Here is a 25,625-nt window from a genome sequence, read left to right on the forward strand (position 1 = left end):
TCCGTAGAGAGAGCCGGACAAACAAACAATGATAATGAAATTCATCTCAAACAAACTGTGACTGAAAAATATTGTTCATCATTGAACAGAGTCTCTCACCATTTCCCCGTTTCCCTGTCATCAGATAATTTTCACAGCTACAGTCATGACTACTTGTTAAAAAATGTATATTTGCTATTTTTAGGGAGGTCAGTAATATTTTTTTTTCTCTTATATCTACGCCCAGATTTCGCTGCCATACCGAAGAACTAATAAGACCTGTTTCATAAAGAAATACGATTGATCTAACGCTGGATTTATTGAGCGTAAGATCAATTATGATCATATTCCAAGTCTATTATGGAACAGCATAATGACCATGCATATCAAAAAGTAGCGTGAAGTTTATTGATTCACGTGAACATGAAGTTTATTGACCCCCAGAAAGTTTGCAGGTTGTATGTACATGTATTTTGTAATGATACTTTGTTTCTGAATTCTTTGGATAAATTTTGGATGCCTTTATTTTTCTTTTGGAGAGCGTTGGACCCTTTATTTGTGTACCGGGGGCCTAGGCAGATTAATTTTCTGCTGAGAAGACTAAAAAGCAAGGAGTAGAAGTTAGTACAAGTATTTTCATACTATTATTATAATAGCATCACATGACGGAATGTATTTTCACGATGACCCGGAGTACACAGTACTGTATCTAGAAGCAGGGAGGGAGGTGAGACCAAGGAGGAAAAGAACCTCTTTGGGTGAGACGAAACTCCCTGCTAGAAGCGAACGGAAGTGCGCACTGCGTGCGCTCCTATCCTTGCATGCAGTGCTATGAACAGACTACTGAGTATTGTATGCACCAAAGAGGTTACTTTGGTATACTAGTACTAGTATGCACACGTACGTACGTGCACAGCTAATGCCGCGCCTGCGAAGTCGTCATGCCCGACGACGCGCCCGCCACAGGCTAGCTAGCTAGTGCTAGTTTGCTAGCTGATCACACACCACCACAGTACATCTACTGGGAGCACGGGGGTGACTCGACTCGGTTTTCTGAATGTTTTGGGACCCGGGGACCACAGATTCTGATAATTCGTCGTGATACTGAGTCTGAGAATGGCTGGAGACTGCTGCGATAATGGTTGCTGTAACACTCTGTGGAAATATTATTCTCCATTTGTCAGAACATGTGGAGTTGTGGTGGCTGCAGGTTTGTCCATGGAGTTCTATCTCATGATTAACCCCGGGGCGCTCCTGGTTGTGCTCAGTTATGTACAGCTAACCGTCCGTTAGTGGCTAACAAGCTGGTGGTCGCAGTTATCTCATGATCTGTTTTTCTGTTAGAGTGTTACAGCCAATACGTAATGATTCCCCTATGCTACTAAATTAGATACTGATTCTTGTAGAATCTATTTTGTAAATTATATTGTATTCTCTACTAGATCTAGAGTCTACATAGTCTAGTCATGGATAATTTCGGGGCCCCTGGATAATGGATATCGAGCGTATGGTCAATGGAGCTGCATGGGATGTGAACCCCGGCCCAACGCCCCGGCCCAACGCCCCGGGGCGCTCCTTGTACACAGTTTTTATACTGTGGTTGTGGGAGCGTTCCGTTTAAAAGTTGGGGCTTGTCGCAGTTTACATGGGATGGGAAGACGATGGTCTTAACTGTAATGCAGGGCTAAACAACCAAAACACTTCTACTCTCGACCTATAACGAGAAACTGTACAAATACAATTTTAGGCACAGATCCTGGGTTTTAGTGAACAAACTTATTGTTTTCCTAAATACAACCAAAGAGGGCCGAGGGTTTCGCACATTTATCACTTCTAGGACAAAGTCAAAAAGGACAGAGCAGTGCACTGTGATGACCATGGTAATGCAGTCAAAAACAGTGCTGCTGCACATGAGTTCTTTTATCATGGCTACGTACTACTATAAAAACACTGATCAATTCAGTCCGTATTTTTAAAATCAATCAATATGTAGGGCAATTTGTCAATCAGTTGCATAAAAACCTTTTGATTGAAGAATTTCATGAATTTGAATAGTCTCTAATGTGTAATATACAACTTATAAGTACAGTCAAACCTGGCTTAGCGGCCACCTTTCTATAGCGACCACTTGTCTACAGTGGCCGCTGGAAAATCCCCCCGAGAGAAAACCCCTGTTAAAGACCCTGTGTATGGCGGCCACCTGTCTAACGCGGCCAGCGGCCACAAATTTTGTTTCCCGCGGTAGATTTTAACCTGTCTATATTGGCCAAAAACCCAATGGAGCCGTAGCAGAGCCGATAATTCAGCATGTTTTTCTGCTTTGTAGCCGTGCAGGCAACGTTCAGTGATCGCTACCGCTGCATTCATCCCTCATTCAGTCATAATAAGCGCTAGTGTTATGCTTTCTTCACGACAATACACAAACATTAGATTACATGTACTACTGTGCAACAATTTCATATACACCGGCATGGCTAAATGTATGAAATACACGGTGTGTGCTTACGTACACACATACATATGTGACATTTACTTTCATAAGAGACCTGCATATCATTGATGTTTCTGGAACAGTTTATGATGTGATTGACGTTCACACAACACACTTCAGGAATAAAGCCTTATTCCGTGCCCCTAAGGCTCCCTCTGTCAGTCTGTTTGTACATGCATCCAAGTCAATATTTCACCAGGACACCTGTAAAGATGGGTTAGTTCTTCTCTACCTGTCTTCACTCCTTTTAAGTCTTTCCTATGCACCGGAACCCAATCCTGGACCTGCTAATGGCAAGCTGAGTCCTGACACAAATGTGTCTACAGATGCTCACTCAAAGCACTTGTCATGGTTATGTGGTACCTGCGACGGCACAGTAAAGTGGAGTGACCGAGGATTGGCATGCAATGCGTGTGGACAGTGGTACCATGCCCGTTGTCAGAGTGTAGATACAACCCTCTATGAGCACCTTGGGGAGCTAGGCGAAGAGGAGTCTTGGTATTGTGCCATCTGTGGCATTCCTAATGCCAGTTCAACTGTCTTTGATCTCCATGGAATAAATAGTAGTACACACTCGACACCAAATGACTTTGACAGACCAGTTCATATGTCAACACCAACCCGTGCCAGTCAGCAAGATGGATGGAAAAAACGGCCCCTTCGTCTTTTAAACATCAACTTTCAGTCCTCTCGAGGAAAACGAGCGGAAATCCTTAACCTCCTGGAGAGCACAAAACCAGATATAGTTGTGGGAACGGAATCCTGGCTCGACTCATCTATCCAAGATGCTGAAGTATTTCCAAGCACGTACAGAGTATTTCGAAAGGACAGAAACCGCCATGGTGGGGGTGTTCTCATCGCGGTGCATTCAAAATTTAATTGCTCAGTAGTAACAGAGCTCCAGGAAGATTGTGAAATTCTGTGGGTAAATCTGAAATTACAAGGAAGACGGTCAGTTTACATTTGTGCATATTACAGGCCAGATGTTTCAGATGAAGACAGCCTGAAACTCCTCAATGCATCCATGACCAGAGCAACTTCAATTAAAAATGCCCACATCATCTTGGCTGGTGATCTTAACCTTCCATCTTGGGATTGGAAACAAATGAGGATGAAGCCCAGACCATCGTACCCAAGACTTCATGACCTCTTCATTGAAATGCTGGATGACCTAGGTATGGAGCAGTTAGTCGAGGAGTCCACTCGAGCAGACAACATACTTGACTTGATTGTCACAAACAGCCCCCATCTTATTCCCAGAGTCGAAGTCCTACCAGGCCTTTCAGACCATGACGCTGTCTTCTGTGAAATCAACATATGCCCACGGTCACAAAAGCAAAAGCCTCGCCTTATACCGCTTTACAAGCAGGCAGATTGGGATGCCCTGAAGCAAGAGTTAGTTGATTTGCATGCAACCTTCAACGCAAAGGATGACCTGATTTCAACAGAAGATTTGTGGTTGTCATTTAAGGATACTCTTCATGCTGGTGTCCAAAAACACATCCCCCACAAAAAAGTCCGACCAAAAGAAAGTAAACCCTGGATTACCCCAGCCATACGTCGTCTAATCAAAAAGCGTGACCGTCTCTACAAAAAGATGCGTAAAAAGGGCAGAGAGAAGTATGAAATGTCATACAAAGATCTTCGCAGGCAAGTCCAACAAAAACTTCGGAGATCCTACTGGGCATACTTGAATGATATCTTTGAAGAAACAGCCACTGACCCCAGTGGAGCCAACAGACACAAGCGCTTCTGGACATACATTAAGCATCTTAAGACTTCCAATATCGGAGTTGCTCCCCTCAAGGTAGATGGCCGACTGGTTACTGATGCAAAAGAACAAGCCAATGTCCTGAACCAACACTTTCATCAGGCATTCAGTGAAGGTACAACATACTCCAAAGAAGAGTTTAACACTAAATGCCAAATGCCAGTGAGGGATTACCCAGTCTTAGATGAGGTGTTCATTTCAGTGGAAGGCATTACAAAGCTTCTACACAACCTCAAACCAGGTAAAGCTCCTGGTCCAGATGACATTAACCCAATGGTCTTAAAGGAGCTAGCCAATGAAGTTGCCCCTATTCTTGCAATCATCTTTCAGTCCTCCATGGACAGTGGAATAGTACCAGCTGACTGGAAAGAGGCCAACGTGACGCCCATCTTCAAAAAGGGTGAGCAGTACGAACCTACAAATTACCGTCCTGTGTCTCTAACAAGTGTGTGCTGCAAGCTGCTAGAGCACATCTTGACTAGCACAATAATGGGTCACCTTGAACAAAATAACATCTTGTGCCCACAACAGCACGGTTTCAGAAAGAAGAGATCCTGTGAAACTCAACTGCTGGAATTTACTGATGAGCTGATCAACAATATGGCTCAAGGGAAGCAGACAGACATCTTAGTCTTAGACTTTGCAAGAGCCTTTGACAGAGTCAACCATTCACTCCTGGTTCACAAGCTCCACTATTACGGGATCAGAGGGCATACGAATAAATGGATCTGCAACTTCCTCACTGGCAGACGTCAAGCTGTGGTGATTAATGGAGCTCGTTCGGATCTCATCGACGTACAGTCTGGAGTTCCACAGGGCAGTGTGCTGGGCCCATGTCTATTTCTTGTTTACATCAATGACATCCCGGAACTGCTCACCTCCAGTGTCAGGCTTTTCGCAGATGACACAGCGACGTATGATGTAGTTACTAATCCAAGCAACCAGGAGGCCATCCAGCAGAACTTGGATAAACTGGTCCAATGGGAAAAGAAATGGGACATGCTATTCCACCCTCAAAAGTGTGTTGCCCTGTCTGTTACCCGTAAAAGGAAACCACTGCGGACAGAATACAAGCTCCATGGACACACGCTTGATAATGTTAATAGTGTGAAATATCTAGGAATCACCATCACATCAGACTTGAATTGGTCAGAGCATATCAACACAATCAGTGCTAAAGCTAACAAAACTCTTGGCTTCATCAGACGCAACCTCAGGATCTCATCGAGGAGGATTAAAGAAGTTGCATACAAGACCTACGTTCGTCCTATTATTGAATACGGCCACACCATCTGGGACCCATATACCCAACAGTCAATCAGGATGCTTGAGGCTGTGCAGAGACGGGCAGCACGTTTTGTAATGCAGCGCTACCACAATACATCCAGTGTAACAGCAATGCTAGAGGAGCTGCAGTGGCCCTCTCTTGCAGACCGTCGCCGAATTGCACGCCTGGCAATGCTTTACAAGATAACGCACAACCTCGCACATGTCAACATGATTAAAGAACAGCTTCAACCACTCCCTACACGTCCAAGAAGAACTCACAGCCACCAATACCTGGTCCCGCCCAGCCGAACTCTCTATCACCAAAACTCCTTCCTACCAAGAACCGTCAAAGACTGGAACAGATTACCCCAGGAAGTGGTCGAGGCCAATACCATCGACACATTTGTGTCACGAGCCTCGGCCCAGGAGTAGTTGCTTAGCACTCTTTTCTTTTCTTTTTTATCATTATTGTTATTATTATTACTATTATTGATGGACTTGTCAGTTTATTGGTTACTTATTTATTCATTGGATGATGATTACTACGGCAACTACTTGAACCCTTTGAAGACTTGTACAACTTAGACCTCCCCGAAAGTGACAGAATAATCAGCAAGTTGATTGTGGTCACTCTTACGGAAGAAGACATGTACATGTAAGGATACAACGATGATACATGCATGTAAGCAATGCACACAAAGTTGGATTACCTGTCTATAGCGGCCACCTGTCTATAACGGCCACTTTTTCCGTCTTCCTTGGGTGGCCGCTATAGACAGGTTTGACTGTACATGTATACAACTTTAGAGTTAGCATGACTGCTCATTTCTGTCTAGATCTCTTCTACTACAAACATGGGCGTAAATCCCGGGGGGGGGGGGGGGGATGGGGGGGATATATCCCCCCCTGAAATGGAGGAGGGGGGGATGGCCTGTACAATCATCCCCCCTGAATTTTGAAAAAAAAAAATGGAGGAAGCAGAAATGTGATTGTATCAATTTTGGCATATTGCATGACGTTTGTACGCCGGCCTTTAGACAGGTAACAGAGCTGAACAGTATTCTATGTAGTAAGAAAATGTATACATAATTTTCTCAAGCGCTCGCTCGCGAAGAAAGTAACATCGACATACACTGTAAGGTCAAATTGTAATGGCCTACAACATGTAAACATGCTGTGACGCGAGTAACTGGGGACCATCTGCAAAATATGTACGAAAACAAACAAACAAACAATAACAAAAACTATATCGCCATAATTGAACCCCCTCCATTTCCTGAGTCATTCCTGAGAAACGACAGTGACTGGTGACTCAGTCAGGATTGGCCTACATCTATGGGCATACCCAGGGAAGATCAGGGGCGTCGAATCGTATCTATCTCAATCATAAACATGCAAAAGCTCCGCTATACAGGATCCCTTTCGATAGACTTTGTACACTTTTGAGATTGACGTATATTTCCCTAATTTATCAAAGAGTGTGCAGCAGATCTTTCACTTAACAAAAGCACCCTCATAATGCAGAGGCGTCGATGGAGGGGGGGGGATGGTTCCCCCATAACTGTTCCCCCCATAAAAGTGGGACAAACAAAAGTGAAAAATATAGCTACAAACGGCAGTTTTTGGAGTGTAAAATGTCAAAATTTTAAAGCTCGCTCGCTCCGCTCGCTCGCATTTAATCGCTATGCCATTCTCCTGATGTTGCTGCCAGTGACTGACAGCAGTTGCACCCGGTGCGCCTCCCTTAATTTCCAAAGCGAAAAATATAGCTACAAACGGCAGTTTTGGGACTGTAAAATGTCAACATTTTGAAGCTTGCTTGCTTCGCTTACTCGCATTTAATCATTATGCCATTCTCCTGATGTTGCTGCCAGTAACCGCCAGCAGTTTTCGCCCGGTGCGCCCCCCTTAATTTCCAAAGCGAAAAAATACAGCCACAAACGACAGTTTGGGGGACTGTAAAATATCAAAATTTTCAAGCTCACTCGCTTAGCTCGCTCGCATTTAATCGTTATGCCATTCTCCTGCTGTTGCTGTCAGTAATTGCCGGCAGTTGCGCCCGGTGTGCTCCCCCCCCCCCCCCTTAATTTCCAAAGCGAAAAAATACAGCCACAAACGGCACTTTGGGGACTGTAAAATGTCAAAATTTTCAAACTCGCTCGCTTCGCTCGCTCGCATTCAATCGTTATGCCATTCTCCTAATGTTGCATGCTGCCAGTAATTGCCAGCAGTTGTGCCTGGTGTGCCCCCCCCCCTTAATTTCCAAATCGAAAAATATAGCTACAAACGACAGTTTTGGGACTGTAAAAAGTCAAAATTTTCAAGCTCACTCGCTTTGCTCGCTCGCATTTAATCGTTATGCCATTCCCCTGATGTTGCTGCCAGTAACTGCCAGTAACTGCCAGCAGTTGCACCCGGTGCAACCCCCTTAATTTCCAAAGCGAAAAAATACAGCCAAAAACGGCATTTCTTGGACTGTAAAATGTCAAAATTTCAAGCTCGCTCGCTTCACTCGCTCGCATTTAATTGTTATGCAATTCTTCTGATGTTGCTGCCAGTAATTGCCAGCAGTTGCACCCGGTGCGCCCCCCCCCCCTTAATTTCCAAAGCAAAAAAATACAGCCACAAACGGCAGTTTTGGGACTGTAAAATGTCAAACTTTTCAAGCTCGCTCGCTCCGCTCGCTCGCATTTAATCGCTATGCCATTCTCCTGATGTTGCTGCCAGTGATTGACAACAGTTGCGCCCGGTGTGCCCCCCCCCTTAATTTCCAAAGCGAAGAATATAGCTACAAAGGCAGTTTTTGGACTGTAAAATGTAAAAAATTTTCAATGTAAAAAGATTTCATTGTGGGAGAGGGAAATCCCCCTACCATACCCTCCCCCCCCCCTCACTTGCTTCGCTCCCTCACGATCTCATAACCGCTCCCCCTATAAGATCAAATCCTGTCTACGCCGGTGATAGGCCCAACTATTTAATAGGCCTTCGCAATGATGTCGCACAGGCGGAGCAAGACCTGAAATACCACGATTTAGTCATTCAATAATATATTGTGAATATTTCATTTTCTATTGTTTTTTTTTAAGAAGAAAAAACAAAAATTTCACCAAAAGTGTGCACCAGATCGCTGAATTTTAGGTCTGAAAATGCAAAATCTTCCTCGTGTGGGAGAGGGATACACCCCCCTACACACCCTCCCCCCCCCCCCCTATTAGGTCGCTCCGCTCCCTCTCTTATTTCAAAAACAAAAAATGTCTTCATACTTTTAAGGTCTGATTTTCTGCCGCAAGTCATCTGACAAGCAAAAAAAAAAGCAACAACAACAACAAAAAGTCTTCATATTTTTGCTGCCACTTTCCTCCCACTTTATATTTCATGCAAAAGAGTGGGACTCCCCCCCCCCCCCCCCCCCCCCCCCCCCAAGGCTGCGCTCTGGTTATGTAGATGGGCTTGTAATCGTGGTGATGGTGAGCATCCCCCCCCCCCCCCCCCCCCACTCCTCAGTACGGATTTATGCCGTTGACTACAAAGTGTATCTGCTTTTGTTTTAAAGTGAAAACATAGTTTTGGTAAGGGTTGGAGAACCCGTCTGGCACCATTTCATATTTGCCTGCAATATATTGAAAGAGTCTACAAATAAACTTACCTGGCTGACTCGATTTGCCGGGATTATGAGTCCTTGAGTATTTTGAAATCAAAAATAAGAGTAGGTATACCAAATTTTATTCCAGAAGGATCCAGACTGACTCGGTCTCGGGGGAAAACTCAGCCCTATTTCAGACAATTTACACCCAGTTCATGTTTGCCATATTCTACGGTATACCAAATGAGGCTTAGCTTGGATGCTTGGGTGCGTTCCTGATATTTTGGAAAAAAAGGTACCTGAGTTCTAGTATTTTAGAGACTCAGTTCAAGGGAAAATCATTGAAATAGGGAGTCTTGCAGGATTTTCCCCCAAATATTTTTAATTAGGGGTGGTTTTCAATTCTCTCCACAACAGCCCTGAAATAGGGTCTCAAACAGGGTTACTTTCAGTCCCCTGATAAATTCCAAGATAAGGGTACTGCGACCTCCAATTTTCCCAAAAATGTATTGCACATGTTTTGCTGAAGGCACTCCAGGCTAGCCTTTTTTTTAATTGTTTTTTTTTTCTTTTTCTTTTTTTTGCTGGGAAATACTTCTGTGAGTATTTTCAGCAATAAAACATCTCTAAAAACATTCCTGTCCATTCAAAGGTTGAAACTACGGACATTTTTACCTCAGAACTCTTCCTTCATGTCGGGGGTAATTTTGCTCTCTTCCTTTCCAAAAACCTGTGACGGGGAGTATTTGTATGGTTGACCGCCTGGTGGTGGGGGGGGGGGGGGGGGGGGCAGGTACGAATGCACATTGGTGCCACTAAATTTGCAATATATTACATGTTGTGACCATCGAATGTCAGTTACTTTTGCAAGGGAGAGTACAGTGCACTCCCATTACAATGAACACGGTTATAGCGAAATTTTTTGTTCATGAAGTAAAACTTCTGGTCCCAAAATTATCGCCATTAAAGTCTATTGTACAAAATTTGCATATAACAAGCACAGTTATGGCGAAATTTTCGTTATAATGAAGTCATTTCCGAGCGCCACTGACAAAGAAAAAGACAAGAAATGAGCTCCGTTATAATGAAATGCGGATCGCTTTTGAAAATACGTAGTGGAACAAGCATTTATAGCGCCTCTGCATGGGCAAACGCTCAACATCATTGTGTGTTCGCTCTGTGTGTCACGCACAGTTTCCGAGGGTAACTTATTTGACTACAGTAATCTGAAATTAAATAACTATGGTACCTATTTGTTTTATTGTTCCAAAGGTTCTGTATTACAAAACACAAAGATAAAGATTCTGGTACACCTAAAATGTCTGTTTGGAAATAAAATAGGGTTTGTTATTACAAACATTTTGGCGTTATTCCAATTTTGTTATCAATAAGGTTCGTTAATCTGACAATGAAATATGGTTCTTATTATGCCGGTACATTAAACGGAGCATTAAAAAAAAAGAAGTTTTGTTAATCCAAAAGTGAAAAAGGTGAGTCCACTAACAAAACTTAAGAATTTAATCATCTGTAAGACAACTGAACCTTCAAAATAACTAACCTTTCTCATGTTTTTTATTAACAAACCTTCTTCTGAATAACAAACCGTATTTCATTTTCGGATTAAAAACCCTTCAGAACAACGAATCTTCAGAATAGAGAACCTTTCTCTGTTTTTGATTTACAAACCTTCGGAATGACGAACCTCATTTCATTTTCTGATCAACAAACCTTTGGAGTAGTGAACCTTTCTAAGTTTTTGATTTACAAACCTTCGGAATGACAAACCTCATTTCATTTTCTGATCAGCGAACCTTCGGAAAACAAACAATGTATTTTTATCTAAATTATGAACTTCTGGAATAGCCAATCTTCGGAAGAGCGAAGCTTCAGATGAACAAACCTTCGAAATCCCGGGAATGGCGTAACTTTGGAATAAGGAGCCTTCAGAGTAACGAACTTTAGTAAAAATCAAGTCCTTGGAATAGCAAACTGTAACCGAATCCTAAACGATCATTTTCTTCACATGTGTGACAATACAAACAACTTTATGCTCTCTTTTAAATGTAATATTGCACTGTATGACAACTTCTGTCACCAGCCACTAGGTCTTAGATTTTTTTGTCAGATGAACAGGCTCAGTCCTGTGAAATATGCATGGAATAGAATACCCAGGATTCATAGATTGCCCCACTGTCATCATGCTGATATTCCAGAAAATGCCACCGACTTCTAAATTTTTAAGAATTTTTCCTAGCAGCAGGTTTTAAAGGAAGAACTGTATGAAGAATTCTTTACTTTCAGCCAGCCTCAGATTTTGAGCCAAATGATCTTATCCAGTGTGATTTCAGTACTGGTTTTATCTAGGTCTTTGAGGGAATGTGACATGCTGCATGCATGTTCAAAGCATGCACAATAGAGGCTTGGCTTCACTATACATTATAGGTAGCTTTCCAAGGGGTTCACAACACCAATGGTGTTGTGAACCCCTTGGAAAGCTACCTATAATGTATAGTGAAGCATCGAAGTATGCGGTGCCTATGTCCTTGGTCATAGGCTAGTGTGCTGAGAAAAAGACCCACCAAAAAACAGCCATACAATTGTACATACATGAGTCAGATGGAGCATGGCAACATTCATACATGTATCTCTCTCCCCCCCCCCCCCCCCTTCTGTGTTGCATATTTCTCCTCTTTCCAAGTGACTAATTTCATGATCTAATGTTCTTGTTTGGTGTCAAGATTATGCACTGGCTTTGTCCTTTTGTTTGTGTCATATTGCTGGGAATAATTTTCCTACTCAGATTTGATTAGCAATTTCAGCTAAATGAACAATATTTTAAATGGTATTCTGTATATTTCTATGAAAGAAAACTGCTACACAGAAGGTAGTTTGTGTAGCAGTGGTGTAAAAATGCATAGCAAATTGTGATGCGATACCAGGAAAATTATTCCCTGTTTTGCAGCTAATCATGTGGGGTTTATGTTTCTAAAGCTGGAGCTCCTCTAGCATGTCTAGGTTTTCCATAATATTCTCTAAGTCTACGCTGTGAATTGTAGGACAATGAAATTACTGATAGAGCTTTTATCCGTATTAGAAGCTCCTCTAGAGACATAGAGATACCAACTTTTACTTTTTTTAAAAAACTTTGTATTGTTGTACACATAAAAGAATGCCAACAAATTAAGAAGAAAGTACTTTGGTTTGAAACGAAAGAGCAATTAACTTGTGTAGGGCAGCATACATGTAGGGTAGTCCATTCCATACATATTATGTGTGAGATCACTGGCATTGACCAATTCTTGGTGCAAAGATTTTAAGGCTCTAGGATTATTTACAACAGTCACTGTGCAAAAAGGCTTGCAATAATCACCAAGCAGCAGCAGTTGGCCAAATAAATTTCTGTCAAATAGAGTACTGCAATAATTAATCTGGCCTTTTTGAAAAATGCAGAGGATTTGTAGAACTTTATAACTGGTGATTCCTGTTGAAGTGGTCAAACTTGAAATGTGTAATTGATAGATAATTATCTCTCTGGACTTTTGAGATCTATCATGATCTGACAAAACTCCACATTATCCATAGCACCACTCAGGGTCACTACTATGATTTAAACATGTTGCTCATTCTAAGAGAAGAAAAATGTCTTGCTGTCATACCTACAGTTGCTTTAATCCCTAGAAAAATAATATGTATTTTTTCTCATTTAATACTGAGCAGCTTATCTGGAATCTCACAGAGGAAATTTGAAAAATTACTGTGATGGTAACCTTTTCTGCACTCTAGTAATACTAGAGTGCAGAAAACAAGTACCAGGTATGTTTGTGATATATAACAATATCTTCATGTGATAATTTCTTGCTGTATCTTTTGTCTTGCAGTTCTATGGGCCATTGGCGTCACAAACGTAGCTAGCGATTTGTTCTACATTTATATTTTGTAAGTACTAATATTTTTTTTATTTCTTATTGTTTCTGTTGCAATTTAAAAATATTTCATACAGTGAAAGATTACATTTCAGTGATGCCATGGAATGACCTGAAAATTGTATAGCCTCAGGCCAATAAAGTCATGGCCATTGCATGGTAGTAAATTTTGTGGTATACAAGTGTAATAGAATCCTGTATTTCCTTGAAGTAAGAAAAGGAATTTTTTGGCTGTATGCTTGTTTAAGATATCACCTTTAAAATATCTCATTAATTTTAGATGCAGAACGTCCTTGATTGCTTAAGTGAAATGGTTCTGCATTCCAGAGAATATTTAGCATTGTGTTCTAGGCAATTGTCAAAAACACAAGGAGTCATGGATATCTAGCAAATGCTAACATTGAGCAGACTTGTTAAAATGCATATCACATGGGTAAGTCAAATTGCACTCAGTGATTAATATGACAGTATATCACTTGTAATATTTCCCAATAGACAAAACATCCCTAGGAACATATTGCAATTGGGTAACTTTTTTGTGTAAACAAATACTGGTATCAAGTGAGAGAATCTTGGGCACACTTTTGATGAAGTACAAGTCACTGTGCACGGGAGCTGTATTTAATTCTGCATAGCTCACGAGTTGCAGCTCTGTGCTATGGATTCTATGCAAATGGCTACCACAGAAACTTCAAGTTGAGAGTATGCATTAGTCACATGGGTAGTTGGAATAACCAATACATGGTAGCGAATTTTGATTTCAGGAATTACAAAATATTTTATATCTGGGTTTGATATAGACTGGTATTTGTGATTTTGGGGAGGTTACAAGTCCCAAGAAGAAATGGTAAGATATATTATGCAACCTTCCCCAGTAGCATTTCAAACCTTTAAAATGGATCAGTCTGTATGCTTCCTGCCATGCTAGTAACCATCAATGGAATTATCTTTCAATGCCTTTGACTGAATAGTAATTAAAAAAGAATACAAACAAACAAGAATACGCCTTTCACTAGCTGTTTACTGTATGCTGAAATTGCTAATCAAATTTGAGTTGGAAAATTATTCCCTGATGTAGAAGGAATTTATGAAGGAAAGGAAAAGCTTTTAAAATAGCTCTTTAACCTCTGATACAAGTGTACTGTGTCTTCATTCCTCTACAGAGTGACTGCCTTCATAGTGTCTGTACTAGAACTGCTTATCTTTGTAGCACCATGTTGTGACAGATGCTGTAGCAGGTAAGTTGGAATTCACTGTGATGAAAGGTGGCTACCTGAAGGGGAATTCCATTGTGATATTGTCAGTTGAGAACCAGAAGGGCTTTATTGCTATTGTTGGAGGTACAGTGAAAACTTGATATAACGAGATGGTCGGTACCGAGTCATTTTCCTCGTTATAGCCGATATCTCGTTATATCAGTAGGCATAAAAGAAGGCATAACGTAAAGACATTAATTTGCACATGTGGGACTACCCATCATATTTCAATCAATACTGATAACTTGATATTGTGTGTGAGGGAATTACTCACCTTTATGGGTAAGAAGATGTTTTTCGCCAAGGAAATCCAATATCAAGTCAAGAATGTGTTTCTTATTAATTGTAGATGTTTGAATTTGTAAATTTATATAGCTTGCGATTGTATCAAGATCGTATGTGGATTGGTATGTGGTTATCGTATGGGTGTGTGTTGTATGGAAGCTTGAATATGGTCTGCACAATGTTGTGTGTGTATGTGACACATTCTGTATACGTACATTATGACTGCGTGTGTGTGTGAAGATGGGGAATTCCCTCTGTAGAAAGCCAATCACAGCATCAGATTGCCTCATTTCTGCTAAACGTCATGATGATGTCATGTACATACATTATGGCCGTCCCACCACATTTTCTGCATACTGATCAGTGTGCGCGCACACACACACTTACACGTACAACATGCAGTGCGAGCTGGAGTGCACTGAAGAAAATGATTATAATGTGTGTACAAGACAGTTTTTGGCGCATCAAGCTTTACAATCTCGGAAGACGATAACACAGGCGAAGTAAAGCTTTGAACCGAAGGCAGTTTGCTTTACCTCGTTATAGCAGGTTTGATTGGCTATGTTTTTCTTTGTTTGGAAGTCACAAAATTTATCTCGTTATAGCAGTTATTTCGTTATAGCCGGTCTCGCTATAAGAGTAGCATTTTACATAGACTTGTGTGGAAGGAAATTTGGGACCGGGAAAATTTCCTCGTTATAACCGATATCTCGTTATAGCAGTGTTCGTTATACCGAGTTTCCCCTGTATTGAGTTAATATTGGCATCATGTTGTAGAACTCAATCTCTTCTACATTATGGTGTCAATTTTTAATGATTTTCATTTTCAGTAAAATGCTGAAAATTAGAACCACATGGGCACTATTTTACCCTATATTTGGAACAATGCTTATAAATCCACTTTTGAATAAAATGATGTTTTTATTTCATGAAAATTAAATGTTTCATTTTTATTTATGCTTAAATCTTAGAATGCTTTAGCATCCTTCTAGTTCTCAACTGACGATATTATGCTGGTTCATATGACAACAGAAAAATCAGAGATGTAAATCATGGAAAATTGTTGAAAAAAAAATTAGCCACAGAAATGTGAAAAAAAAACCCAGTAATTGTGTGCCAACAAAATTCCATATGTGGTCACTAATGCTATTCACAAGGAACCTTGTCTGTATCATTTGAATGAGCTATGAAAACTGATGAACACATTACTCCTAACCCCATATATTTTGCTGAAATTCATCCTGCTTTAACCTACTACAACTTTAATTTTCTTTACTTTAACTTTACATTGCTTTTACTGTACTGATGATGTAGGACTTATGACTGTATCTACATAATCTGGGAAATTCATTTCCAAGATGTCCAATACTTTGAGCGTATCTAGGAAGGGAAGAATTACATACGTTGCTGCATACGGTACAGACAGGTGCACAGATTCTACACTCGTCTGCATATGAGAAAATTTGGTCAGTCAGTAACAGTTTTGCTTTGGGTCCCACTTACAAGCACTAGTTGCTTCAAAGGGGCCTCAGCTTTGATTTGTCTGGCAATGGGAGTGGCATGTGCATGTACCTGTCAATGCATTGTTTTTGCTTCTACTGTGTACATACTGTACTTCTTCATTTCCTCTGCTGAAAAATTAAATTTAATTGATCTTGTTCTTGGATGACTTGAATGATGGAGTAGCCATATGAGTCGTGACAAAATGAAGACTGGATGCTCACCACAAAGTTGGACTGCCAGAAGTATTCCATGAATATTTTATTACTTTCTTTTGATTACTTGAAACCAGTGAGATTATTACTGAAGTATATTGCAATCCAGAAAGAAAATGATGATTGATAGGGACACAAGTGATTTTGTGCTATTGTCTTCTTCTATCTTTGCCCATTCCAGAGAGGGGAGATGCTATGTCTTCTGGGAGTATATGTCATGGTTAGACAACTGGAAAAGAGCAATTTTATACCTCGTTCTCTCGGTCTTCTGTTACATCAGATATAGACATCCGTTGGCAATTGTTTCAGGTGAGTTACATAATTGTGTGTGACATCCTGCTGAAGATTTTATGGACAGCTTTCTGACGGCTTTATGTTAATCTGCGCTAGATGTAAAACATGCAGGGAAACTGGATAACACTTTAATATACCACTGTATACACCCATTCATTGGCCACTAATTATGGTAATGAATATTAAGCAGCAGTGGTGATTCCAACTTCTTTTATTTTTCAAAGAAATCCATTGTCTAGGATAGAAGATCATAAGATTTGATGTAGGAAGTCCTAACACAACAGTAAAATGGAATAAAACATGGATTGTATTTTAACGCAAACAAGGCTTATACAGTGCGTATAGAAAAAAAAAAGTAATTCAACTTTGGAGGCCCACAATTTCATAATTGTCAGCTATGGTGAGGACGGTGTTGGTTGTGAGGAAAGGGGAACTCTTCCTCTTTCCATTGATACCTAATCATTTTTACAGATGTCCTGTTCATATTCAAGACATGGTTTGTCGCTGCGAGCTATGTGCTGACTATGAACAGAGAAAAATGGACTATATGGGTTTGCCTTTGTGGGAGTGACCAAGTTATCGGACAAGTGGCCATGCTAAAGGTTATGGACCGCAAAATGTTACAAGAAACCCTAAACACAAACCTGCATTCAAACAGGCTGGCCTATTTGACCACTTTCATTGACAGATCTCATCCATTCATTGAGACATACATTGTTCCTTCATGTGACACTCAAACTTGGAAAAAGTGCAATTTGTCACCAGTCTTGAAAGTTCATGTGCTCAGTCATGCATGACATTTGTCAACATGATTAAGTACCAATGGAAAGAGGAAGAGTTTGTCTTAAAGAGGAAGAGTTTGTCTTTCCTTACAACCAGCATTGTGCTCTCCATACATGACATAATGAAATAGTAACCCTCCAAAGGTGGATTACCTTTTTTTTTTTGGATATGTACTGTATAATGTTATGATATTATTTCTTCCCTATGTAAAATTAAATAACGATGAGTATAATGCTTTTTCTGTATTTCATGGTTGTATGTATGGATAAGAGTGTGTGTGATGCTTGACATAGATGACAGAAGAAGAAAGTGTTAGTCCATCATACATGAAAACATGAGTTTTACATCAGAAAATAAGAAAAGCGTTAATGACTACACTCACACTCTTAGACCTGCCTCCCCAAATTCTGTGCATCTCAATTTGACTCGTTGATAAGAGAATCACTGAAATTGGGTTTATTATCCAGAAAATCACCAAACTATTCCTGTCTCTAGGGAGATTAAACTCTGTTATTTATGGGCTGGTAGTCTGATTTTATTCTTTTCTAGGATTTTGAAACAGAAACAAATACAGCCCAGACAGCCTACTCATGGTGACGTAATTTGAAAAGACATCATTTCTGTTGCTCTAGTGACAGTTGCACTTCCCAGGGTAATGTAGTCTATCTCAAACACAGACAGACAAGTTGTGAGGGGCCATTTCTCCCTGCTGTATACTGTAGCTTGGCTCTGTGCTAAATTTGCATGAGGCTGATCAACCAACTCCAAATCTATAATTAGCACAGAACAGGTGTAAGTCTTTCTACGGTGAATTAAGTCACAGTGTACTGCCGTTCTGTTTGAAGCAGATTACATTAGGCTGCTATACAGCTCCTAGCTTGAAAGGTAGATTACCAAACAAGAGAGTAACTGAGACATCAAACTTTCTAGTAGACAGTAGTTATTTCTTTGTGAATCAGTTATCTTATAAAAAGATTTTCCCCAACTAAGACAGAAAAGTACAGATATTTTTCATTGCATGGCTTATTCTGTCTAGCGCTAATCATGCATTTTATAGAAATCTCAAAGCTTTACATACATTACTTCTTTCCATATCAGTTGGTGGATTATTTGTTATTTAGAAGCAGTAGGAGATAACATAATACTGTACTTTGTACAGAGTTACTTTACACCTTTTTACTTCTCTGCTTGTATCTGGCAAAATAAGTTGCAAAACATATCTATGATAAAATGTGATACTCTTGGAAGAAAGAGAAAAGATATCAAATGTGACAGTAGCCGCAGTGCTTTATAGACCAGTGGCATGAAGGCTAGCCCAGCTCAGATATTTGAGAATCCTCGTAATAAATTGTGTATGGATTTATGATTGTCAGAAATTTCTATGTGAGTCCACACACAGCCAAATAATCTCAACTGGGCCATGTTTCATATAAAGTTGATATGATAACAACTGTTGCTGGAATGTCAATTGTCATGGTAACGACATGAATGCAGCTTCCTGATTGGCTGTTGATATAGGAAGTTGTCATTCCAGCAAGAGTTGACATCTTAACATCTTTTATGAAACGGGGCCCAGGAGTTGACCGTTTTATGCTTCCATGCACTTATTTGCTGACTTGTGTTTTCTAACGTATCTCGGTGGGCAGTGTATGAATTGGGCCACCTATGAATCCATACACTACTGGGTCTTTAACCCATTGAGGACGGACTGATTTTGCTTCAATACGTATTTCCTATAGACACTTGCCTGAGTATACTTGGTTGGGACTCGTCCTCAATGTGTTAATATAATAATGAAAAGCTTGTCCCTGTGAACTGGTACTGTAAAAGTGTTTTCTTTCGTGGTGGTTTTATTTTCGCGCTTTGAGGTTGAACCGCGAATTTAACATCATGCGAAAATGTTTTGAACTCGTCGCTTGTTACAACGCTATCATTACCAACCGCGAATTTAAACACACGCGAAAAAGTCGGCACCGATGGAAACCGCGAAAGTTTCTGTACGCGAAAGAAACCACTTTTACAGTACTCTTTGCCTGATGATAATTGCAAGATGGTTAAAGCTGCATGCAGGAGTAGAAAGAATTCTCTGGCTCTCACATACGCACATACACACATACACACATATACACACATACACATATACACACACATACATACACATACATACATACACATATACACACACATACATACACATACATACACAAATACACACATGACTGCAGTAGGGAGCACTTCCCTCCAGTGTTCCCATCTCTTTGCTCTTGTCACAGAAAGGCTGTGTAGTTGAATGACATCTCGCTATTTAACATTTTGCTACTGCCTGCAAAATGTATTACACACATAAAACCATACGTTATATGCATACACAGCATTCACTGAAGTACCAGCACAATCTGCCTGAACTATTTTCAAGTAATACTGACTGTATTTTGTGCAGAACGGAAATAAAATGGTACTCGTCCCATGCACGTACTGAGTATATATTGCAATGAGCTAGCAAAAACTCTCAATGAAATTTAATCAGTGTATATTCCCCGTTTATTCTCTTCATTTCCTGCACCTGCCTTCTGCAATGACTATAACTTTAAAATTGACAGAAGTGATTATTTTTATTATTTGCATACTGGTACATCTTCTATACAGCAATGCTTTCTAATTGATCTTTCCTTGGACAAAAATTACATAGTCAGAAGCTAACTTCTAAAAATTCACATTGACTATGAGATGCTTGTGTCTAGATCATGTACAACCAACACAAACTACAACTTCTATATGTATAGAGATGTTATGTAATCTGTGGAGGGCAGAGACTCCAACTCTCCCGCTTTCGACGGAGATCTCCCGCCGAAAGCCCATTTTTGCAGAATTTCCCGTTCTCCCGCTTGAGATTTAATTTCTCCCGCTTGAAATGATTTCTTACTTAATTTCATTGTATGTTGAAAAATAAGCCTTAGATAGCACGAGAGAGCATCTAGAACCCTAGACCGCAAGGAACTTTGTGCTCATGATGTGCGCTTTGCGCACATCAAGTTGGAGTCTCCCGTTTGCTAGGGGTTTCAGGCGGGAGAATCTCCAGATCAGAAGGTGCTTAGGGTTGGAGTCTCTGGGAGGGTAACTATAAGAAGTTGCTGTACTTAGCATCATGGAATGCTAGATGCTAACACTAAGGTAGTGAACTGAACCACCTCATCAAGAAGGGTTTGTACCAAAATACATGAAAATAGCATTAGCTATATCTCATTCAAACCAGAATGTGAAAATACAAAATTTACAAGTCATTATTTCTTCTTTTTTTTTCTTTTGCTCTGGTTGTACCAAAAGCATCACAGCATCTTCATATGAGAAAATTGATAACTCAATCCCCCAGATGAGGTTTTACATTGCACTATTAACACAGTGTAAAAGTGGATGTCTGGGTAATTCCTTGTGTTTGCCAGTCTGTATAACAGTGGGCCGTCCTTGCATGAACTGAGATTTTTTTAATTTTTTTATGGAAGAATATCTCAGGTTAATTCTTTAGGAGTTTTAATCGCACAAATATCTGCTAGAATACATTTTAGCCGCTCTCTCTCGGGGCTCGACACAGTCAATGATGAGTTTCGTGGCCCAACACCAATTTTTATTGCCACGGGCCATCAGGCCACTGGGCCAGCAGGCCACTGGGCCAGCAGGCCACAGAGCCACAGCTAATGTTGAGCCCTGCCTCGTACGATGTAAATTAGGTTCTTGCTGTCTGAAACAATTTGCTTTTTGATGGACAAGAGATGAATGGTTTTACTTCACCTCACAAAGGACACCCTTGTAAAATAGCAGTATATTTTCCTCTTCACGAATTCATGTTGCATGCAATTTAGCATCACGAATTCATGTTGCATGCAATTTAGCATTAATGCTACTAATTTCGCAAAATTAAAATGCATTCATACATTTCTCGTTTAACAGAGATTTCATGTTCTCATAACATGCACAAGTCTTAAATACTGAGTGATAAAAGTGAATGATGAAAAGTTACAAATTGCTGTTACATAGACCCTTGTGCGGATGTGCAGGTTACAGTATTCAGTATGCATAATGAACCGATTGCCAGCATGGGCAGGTGTACTGTTGTGTCATATCTCATGTGAGGCTGAGGTGGTTATCTCATGAGTCTGCCATATGGTATTCCCTGCTAGTTTACCCATGTGCCACCAGCATTGTGTGTTGGTTCTGTGAGTGTGTTCATGTATACATTTTGTGAGTGTACTTGTAGCTCATTGATTTGTGTATCTTCATGAGTGTATATTCATCATAACCATTCATGTTGTACTGATTCAACAAAATCAGACATTTACCAAGCATCATTGTTACAACTTTGTACATTGTATAAAAGAAACTTCATACATCGGGTATCCAGTAATGTGAAGGCATGAAGACAATGTTTAAAATTTATCAAGTGTATAGGAAAGCTACATGTATATATTATTGATATTATTATAATGGCCAAATGTCAACAGTCAGTAAGATTGTATGTAATCAGTTAGAAAGAAAAAAAAATTAGTAATGTGATATTAATCTCACTTCGCATAACAGAGGAAATGTGAAGTAAATCATTTGTGCAGGAATATTCAAATTTATTATTTTATGCATTTTTATTAAAAGTCAAGGTATGCATTATCTTAATAAGTCCACAGTTTAGTTTATAGCATTCTGTCCACCTGCTGTGTGTTGGCATAGGTCCTAGATCAAAATACTGGTACATTGTACCTTCTCAGACCTATTTGCTACATAATTAGTTTTTGTGAGAGAGCTCTGGGAATTTCAGGAGAAAAGTCTTGTTTTTATTAAAGTGAAAATTTACCAAAGAATGTGGCATACATCAGAAAAGTGATGTTTTGGTCATGAGGTTGCCTCACGAATTCATTGATGTGTGACAGTGGTAGAAAAAAGTTCATAATTTTCAACCAGGTTTTCTTTTCCCAAACTGGTTTAAGAATTTCTCTTAGCCCCCAAAGCTCGAATGGCTTTAATATTGCATCTGGTCACATATTAGCTCAAATACCATTCTCTCCCACAGTAATGTGCATCCCTCTGTAATTTCTGACTGCATTTATTATCATTAACCCATGGCTTTTGTGAATCAGATGTCCCATGCATGAAGCCTATGGGACTTGTGGTACACCAGAGGCTATGGCTTAATTTTGTCACCAGTTGCGTGGAGGGAAGTCCTCTGCCCACACTGTACCATCCATGAACACACAGACGACACATTGCACACGCTGCACCAATGCAAGTCACACCTACTGTCCTCTCGTAGCCTGACCCACCTACATACTAATAGTCTCCATGCCTGTGTTTACTATCAAAATATTGACTAGAGTCAAACAAGGGACCAACAACTATGTAATGGGGGGGGGGGGGGGGGGGTCATTTTTTATGTGAAAATAAAGAAGGTATCCTGTAAAGTTGACTTCAATTTTGCCAAATTGAAGGTTAATAAATTGTGGACCACAATGACTTCATTAATTGACACAGAAATAATACTGTTTGAATTTACACACACACACACACACACACACACACACACACACACACACACACAAATCTTCAGTCATGCTCAGTGTATGAAATGTTCACCAAATATGTGATATGTTTATGACATTCTGCTCCTCGAATACTGTAATAGTGGATATTTTCACTTGAGGGTTGTTGTTGTTGTTGTTGGGTTTTTTTGCGCACTGGGCCGAGTAGGATAGGATGAGTTTCACATGCTTTTAATTCTGTGGAATCAAGACATTAACTACAGAATTGCTCTTTTACAGTACATATTTTTTATTTGCTTTATTTTTGGCATAAGCTGAAGGATTTGATAATAAACACATTACATCTTTATACACATAGGTCATTGAAGACACTTTCACTATAAGTTTCATACTTCATGTATACCATAGATAGTGTTCAGTACATAATTATTTCTTCACGCATCTGCATGATCAGTCAAGTGTATAGAAATAGAAGTGGTCAGAAATCAGAATGGAATTCAAAAGTGTCTTGCCTGTACAAAACAGAAAATCAGTCACATAACTATAATACTTCACATATACCATGTTTCCAGTTAGTATAGTTCTTGCTGTTGATTAGATTCAACTGAAATCATGTTTTTACATCACTTTATCTTTTTATGTGTTTTTTGTGTGTGTTGATGCAGATTATCAAAAGTTTTATGGTAGAAAGTATATTGCACAGCCAGGTAAATGTCATCAAATTTCACTTGCCGATATTAGAATGTCTGATACCCATGGCAAGCAGTCAGATGGGTTTGTCACAACAGTCTGTTTGTGAAAGACATGTTGGTTACGATGCTGCTAATCTACTTCATTAGCAAGTCCTGAATAATTACAAGACACATAGAAACCATGAAATGCCACACAGTGTGGTCATTGTATGTCAATTTAATCAAATGTTTTTGCTAACGACAGTGTTTAAAGTTAAGATTCACGCAAGTCCTTTTGACTCCATATATCTCTGTGAGGTACTGATATCTCCTGAATCTGCCGATGAAGTATTGCTGGTTATTTGTTATGTCCACACTTGTTCATCCCCTCACAGTCATATATATTTTAGCTGGTACAGTACGTGTATGCTGTTCATTGCATTCACCAGGTTATTATGTGGTGTCTTCAGACAAGCCTTTTGAAGATGGTACTGTAGCTAGTTTTGCTGAATGATTGCAAACTAACCTTACCTCTACCCCTTCCCATTTCCTTTAAATCTCATTTGTATAGCCCCAGGGAACCATTTCATGGAGAGGACTATAATTAAATCTTGCAAGTTGCAACTAATGCAGTCGCTATGGCAACAGTAGTGGAACTATCAATTAGTTGTTAGCAATGAGCTTATTTCCACAGTAAATTGTAGTCAGTGCAACTTACCATTGTAGCAGATAATGTCTTTGTGAAACTGGCTGTTACACTAGGTTTTCAGACTAAAGAGAGAGATAGAGGGGGGAGATATTGCAGTTTCGTTGTATAGAACAAGATGTCCTATCAAGCTATATCTTGGGCACCTTCAACAGAGGGAGAGTGAACACAATGTTTGCAGTTCTAAGTTGACGTGGATGTAAATGCATTATAGAGCAAAGTTATCTCGTAGGGAAGCCTTTAACTGGTACACAATATCAGCTGACTGTATGTAAATACAGTATGTATCACTCAGAAAGTCAAAGTGCTAGTAAATCAGTCTATAAAAAGAGATTCAACTGAAATAATTCACAGTAAAAAAAAAAGTGTGAATGTATCGCTTAATTTGAATGTGTTCAGTGGGGCTTATATTATACTTTTCAAATACATGGACATTTGTAGTCTTTGTTTATTAAATGAACACTGGGGAATTCCACAGGACAGTAATTCTGTCCATGCAGTACAAATGTTTGTAGATCAGTGTAAAGGAAATAATGCCATAAGCTCAGATGTGCACACACCATACTTGCAGGAATAGTGTTTGTTGCTTGGCTCAATAGAATTTGTACCAATGCCTCTGTAAATCAAGTGCCAAGGGTACTATGTTAGCCTTGTGATCATAACTGTATTCATGTGCGCCATCTTCATCAAAATCTCACCAACCTCACTTCCATCCCTGCAAGCCAAAATGGTGTCTGCTAAAACTAGATCATAACCTCATTCTACCTAACACATGTAGATGTAAATTCACAACTGCATCCTATGTTTTCTCTTTTTTTTTTTTTTTTTTTTTTTGGTAAGTTAATGAGTAGCCTTCTTCCCATGGTGTGATTTGTTCAGTTGTTTTTGTTTTCTATCTCTCCTTGGTTCTCACTCTAACCCCACCCAGGTTCTATTCTAATCTTCCTGGCTGTTTTATACATCTTCCGTTATTACTACGATGGTTACACGGAGGAGCAGCGTTCTGTTCGGAGGGACCAATATAGCCATCTTAACATCTAGAAACTAACACACCATGGGGCATACAAGTTAGGCCAGTACTAACCATTTCCTATTACTCTCATGGAAAACAAAACTTATTCACTTCCAGTGAAAATCCTCTCCATTCTTCTGGCTGACTGGAATACAGAGTGAAATATTAAAAAAAAAAAAAGAATGCAGATTTCATTAAAATCAGATTTAAAAAGAGAGTGAGTTATAGAATTTGGGAATTGAACATATTTGTTGATATGTGATCCAGATTACATGCACTAATGCATATTAAGTTATTTGCCAAGAGCTATATTGTCTTTTAGTTAGTACATGAAGGTATTGTAAACTTAATGCTTAAATGAGTTT

At 39.7% G+C, this 25,625-nt stretch overlaps 1 protein-coding gene across 1 annotated transcript in view; it reads left to right on the plus strand.

Annotated features, from left to right (window-relative positions):
• Positions 1–1,043: 1,043 nt before the first annotated feature.
• LOC139742931 (uncharacterized) overlaps positions 1,044–25,625 on the plus strand; it is a 34,751-nt gene continuing 10,169 nt past the window's right edge. Inside the window, exons 1-4 of the mRNA XM_071653439.1 lie at positions 1,044–1,189; positions 12,972–13,029; positions 14,180–14,254; positions 16,454–16,581. Coding sequence (XP_071509540.1) covers positions 1,096–1,189; positions 12,972–13,029; positions 14,180–14,254; positions 16,454–16,581 — 355 coding nt within the window. The 5' untranslated portion in view covers positions 1,044–1,095. The remainder of the gene's footprint in view (positions 1,190–12,971; positions 13,030–14,179; positions 14,255–16,453; positions 16,582–25,625) is intronic.

This window comes from Diadema antillarum, unplaced genomic scaffold (genome assembly GCF_040938485.1).
Source record: "Diadema antillarum isolate AM-2024a unplaced genomic scaffold, OU_Dant_1.0 seq00001037_RagTag, whole genome shotgun sequence".
NCBI classification, from domain to species: Eukaryota; Metazoa; Echinodermata; class Echinoidea; order Diadematoida; family Diadematidae; genus Diadema; species Diadema antillarum.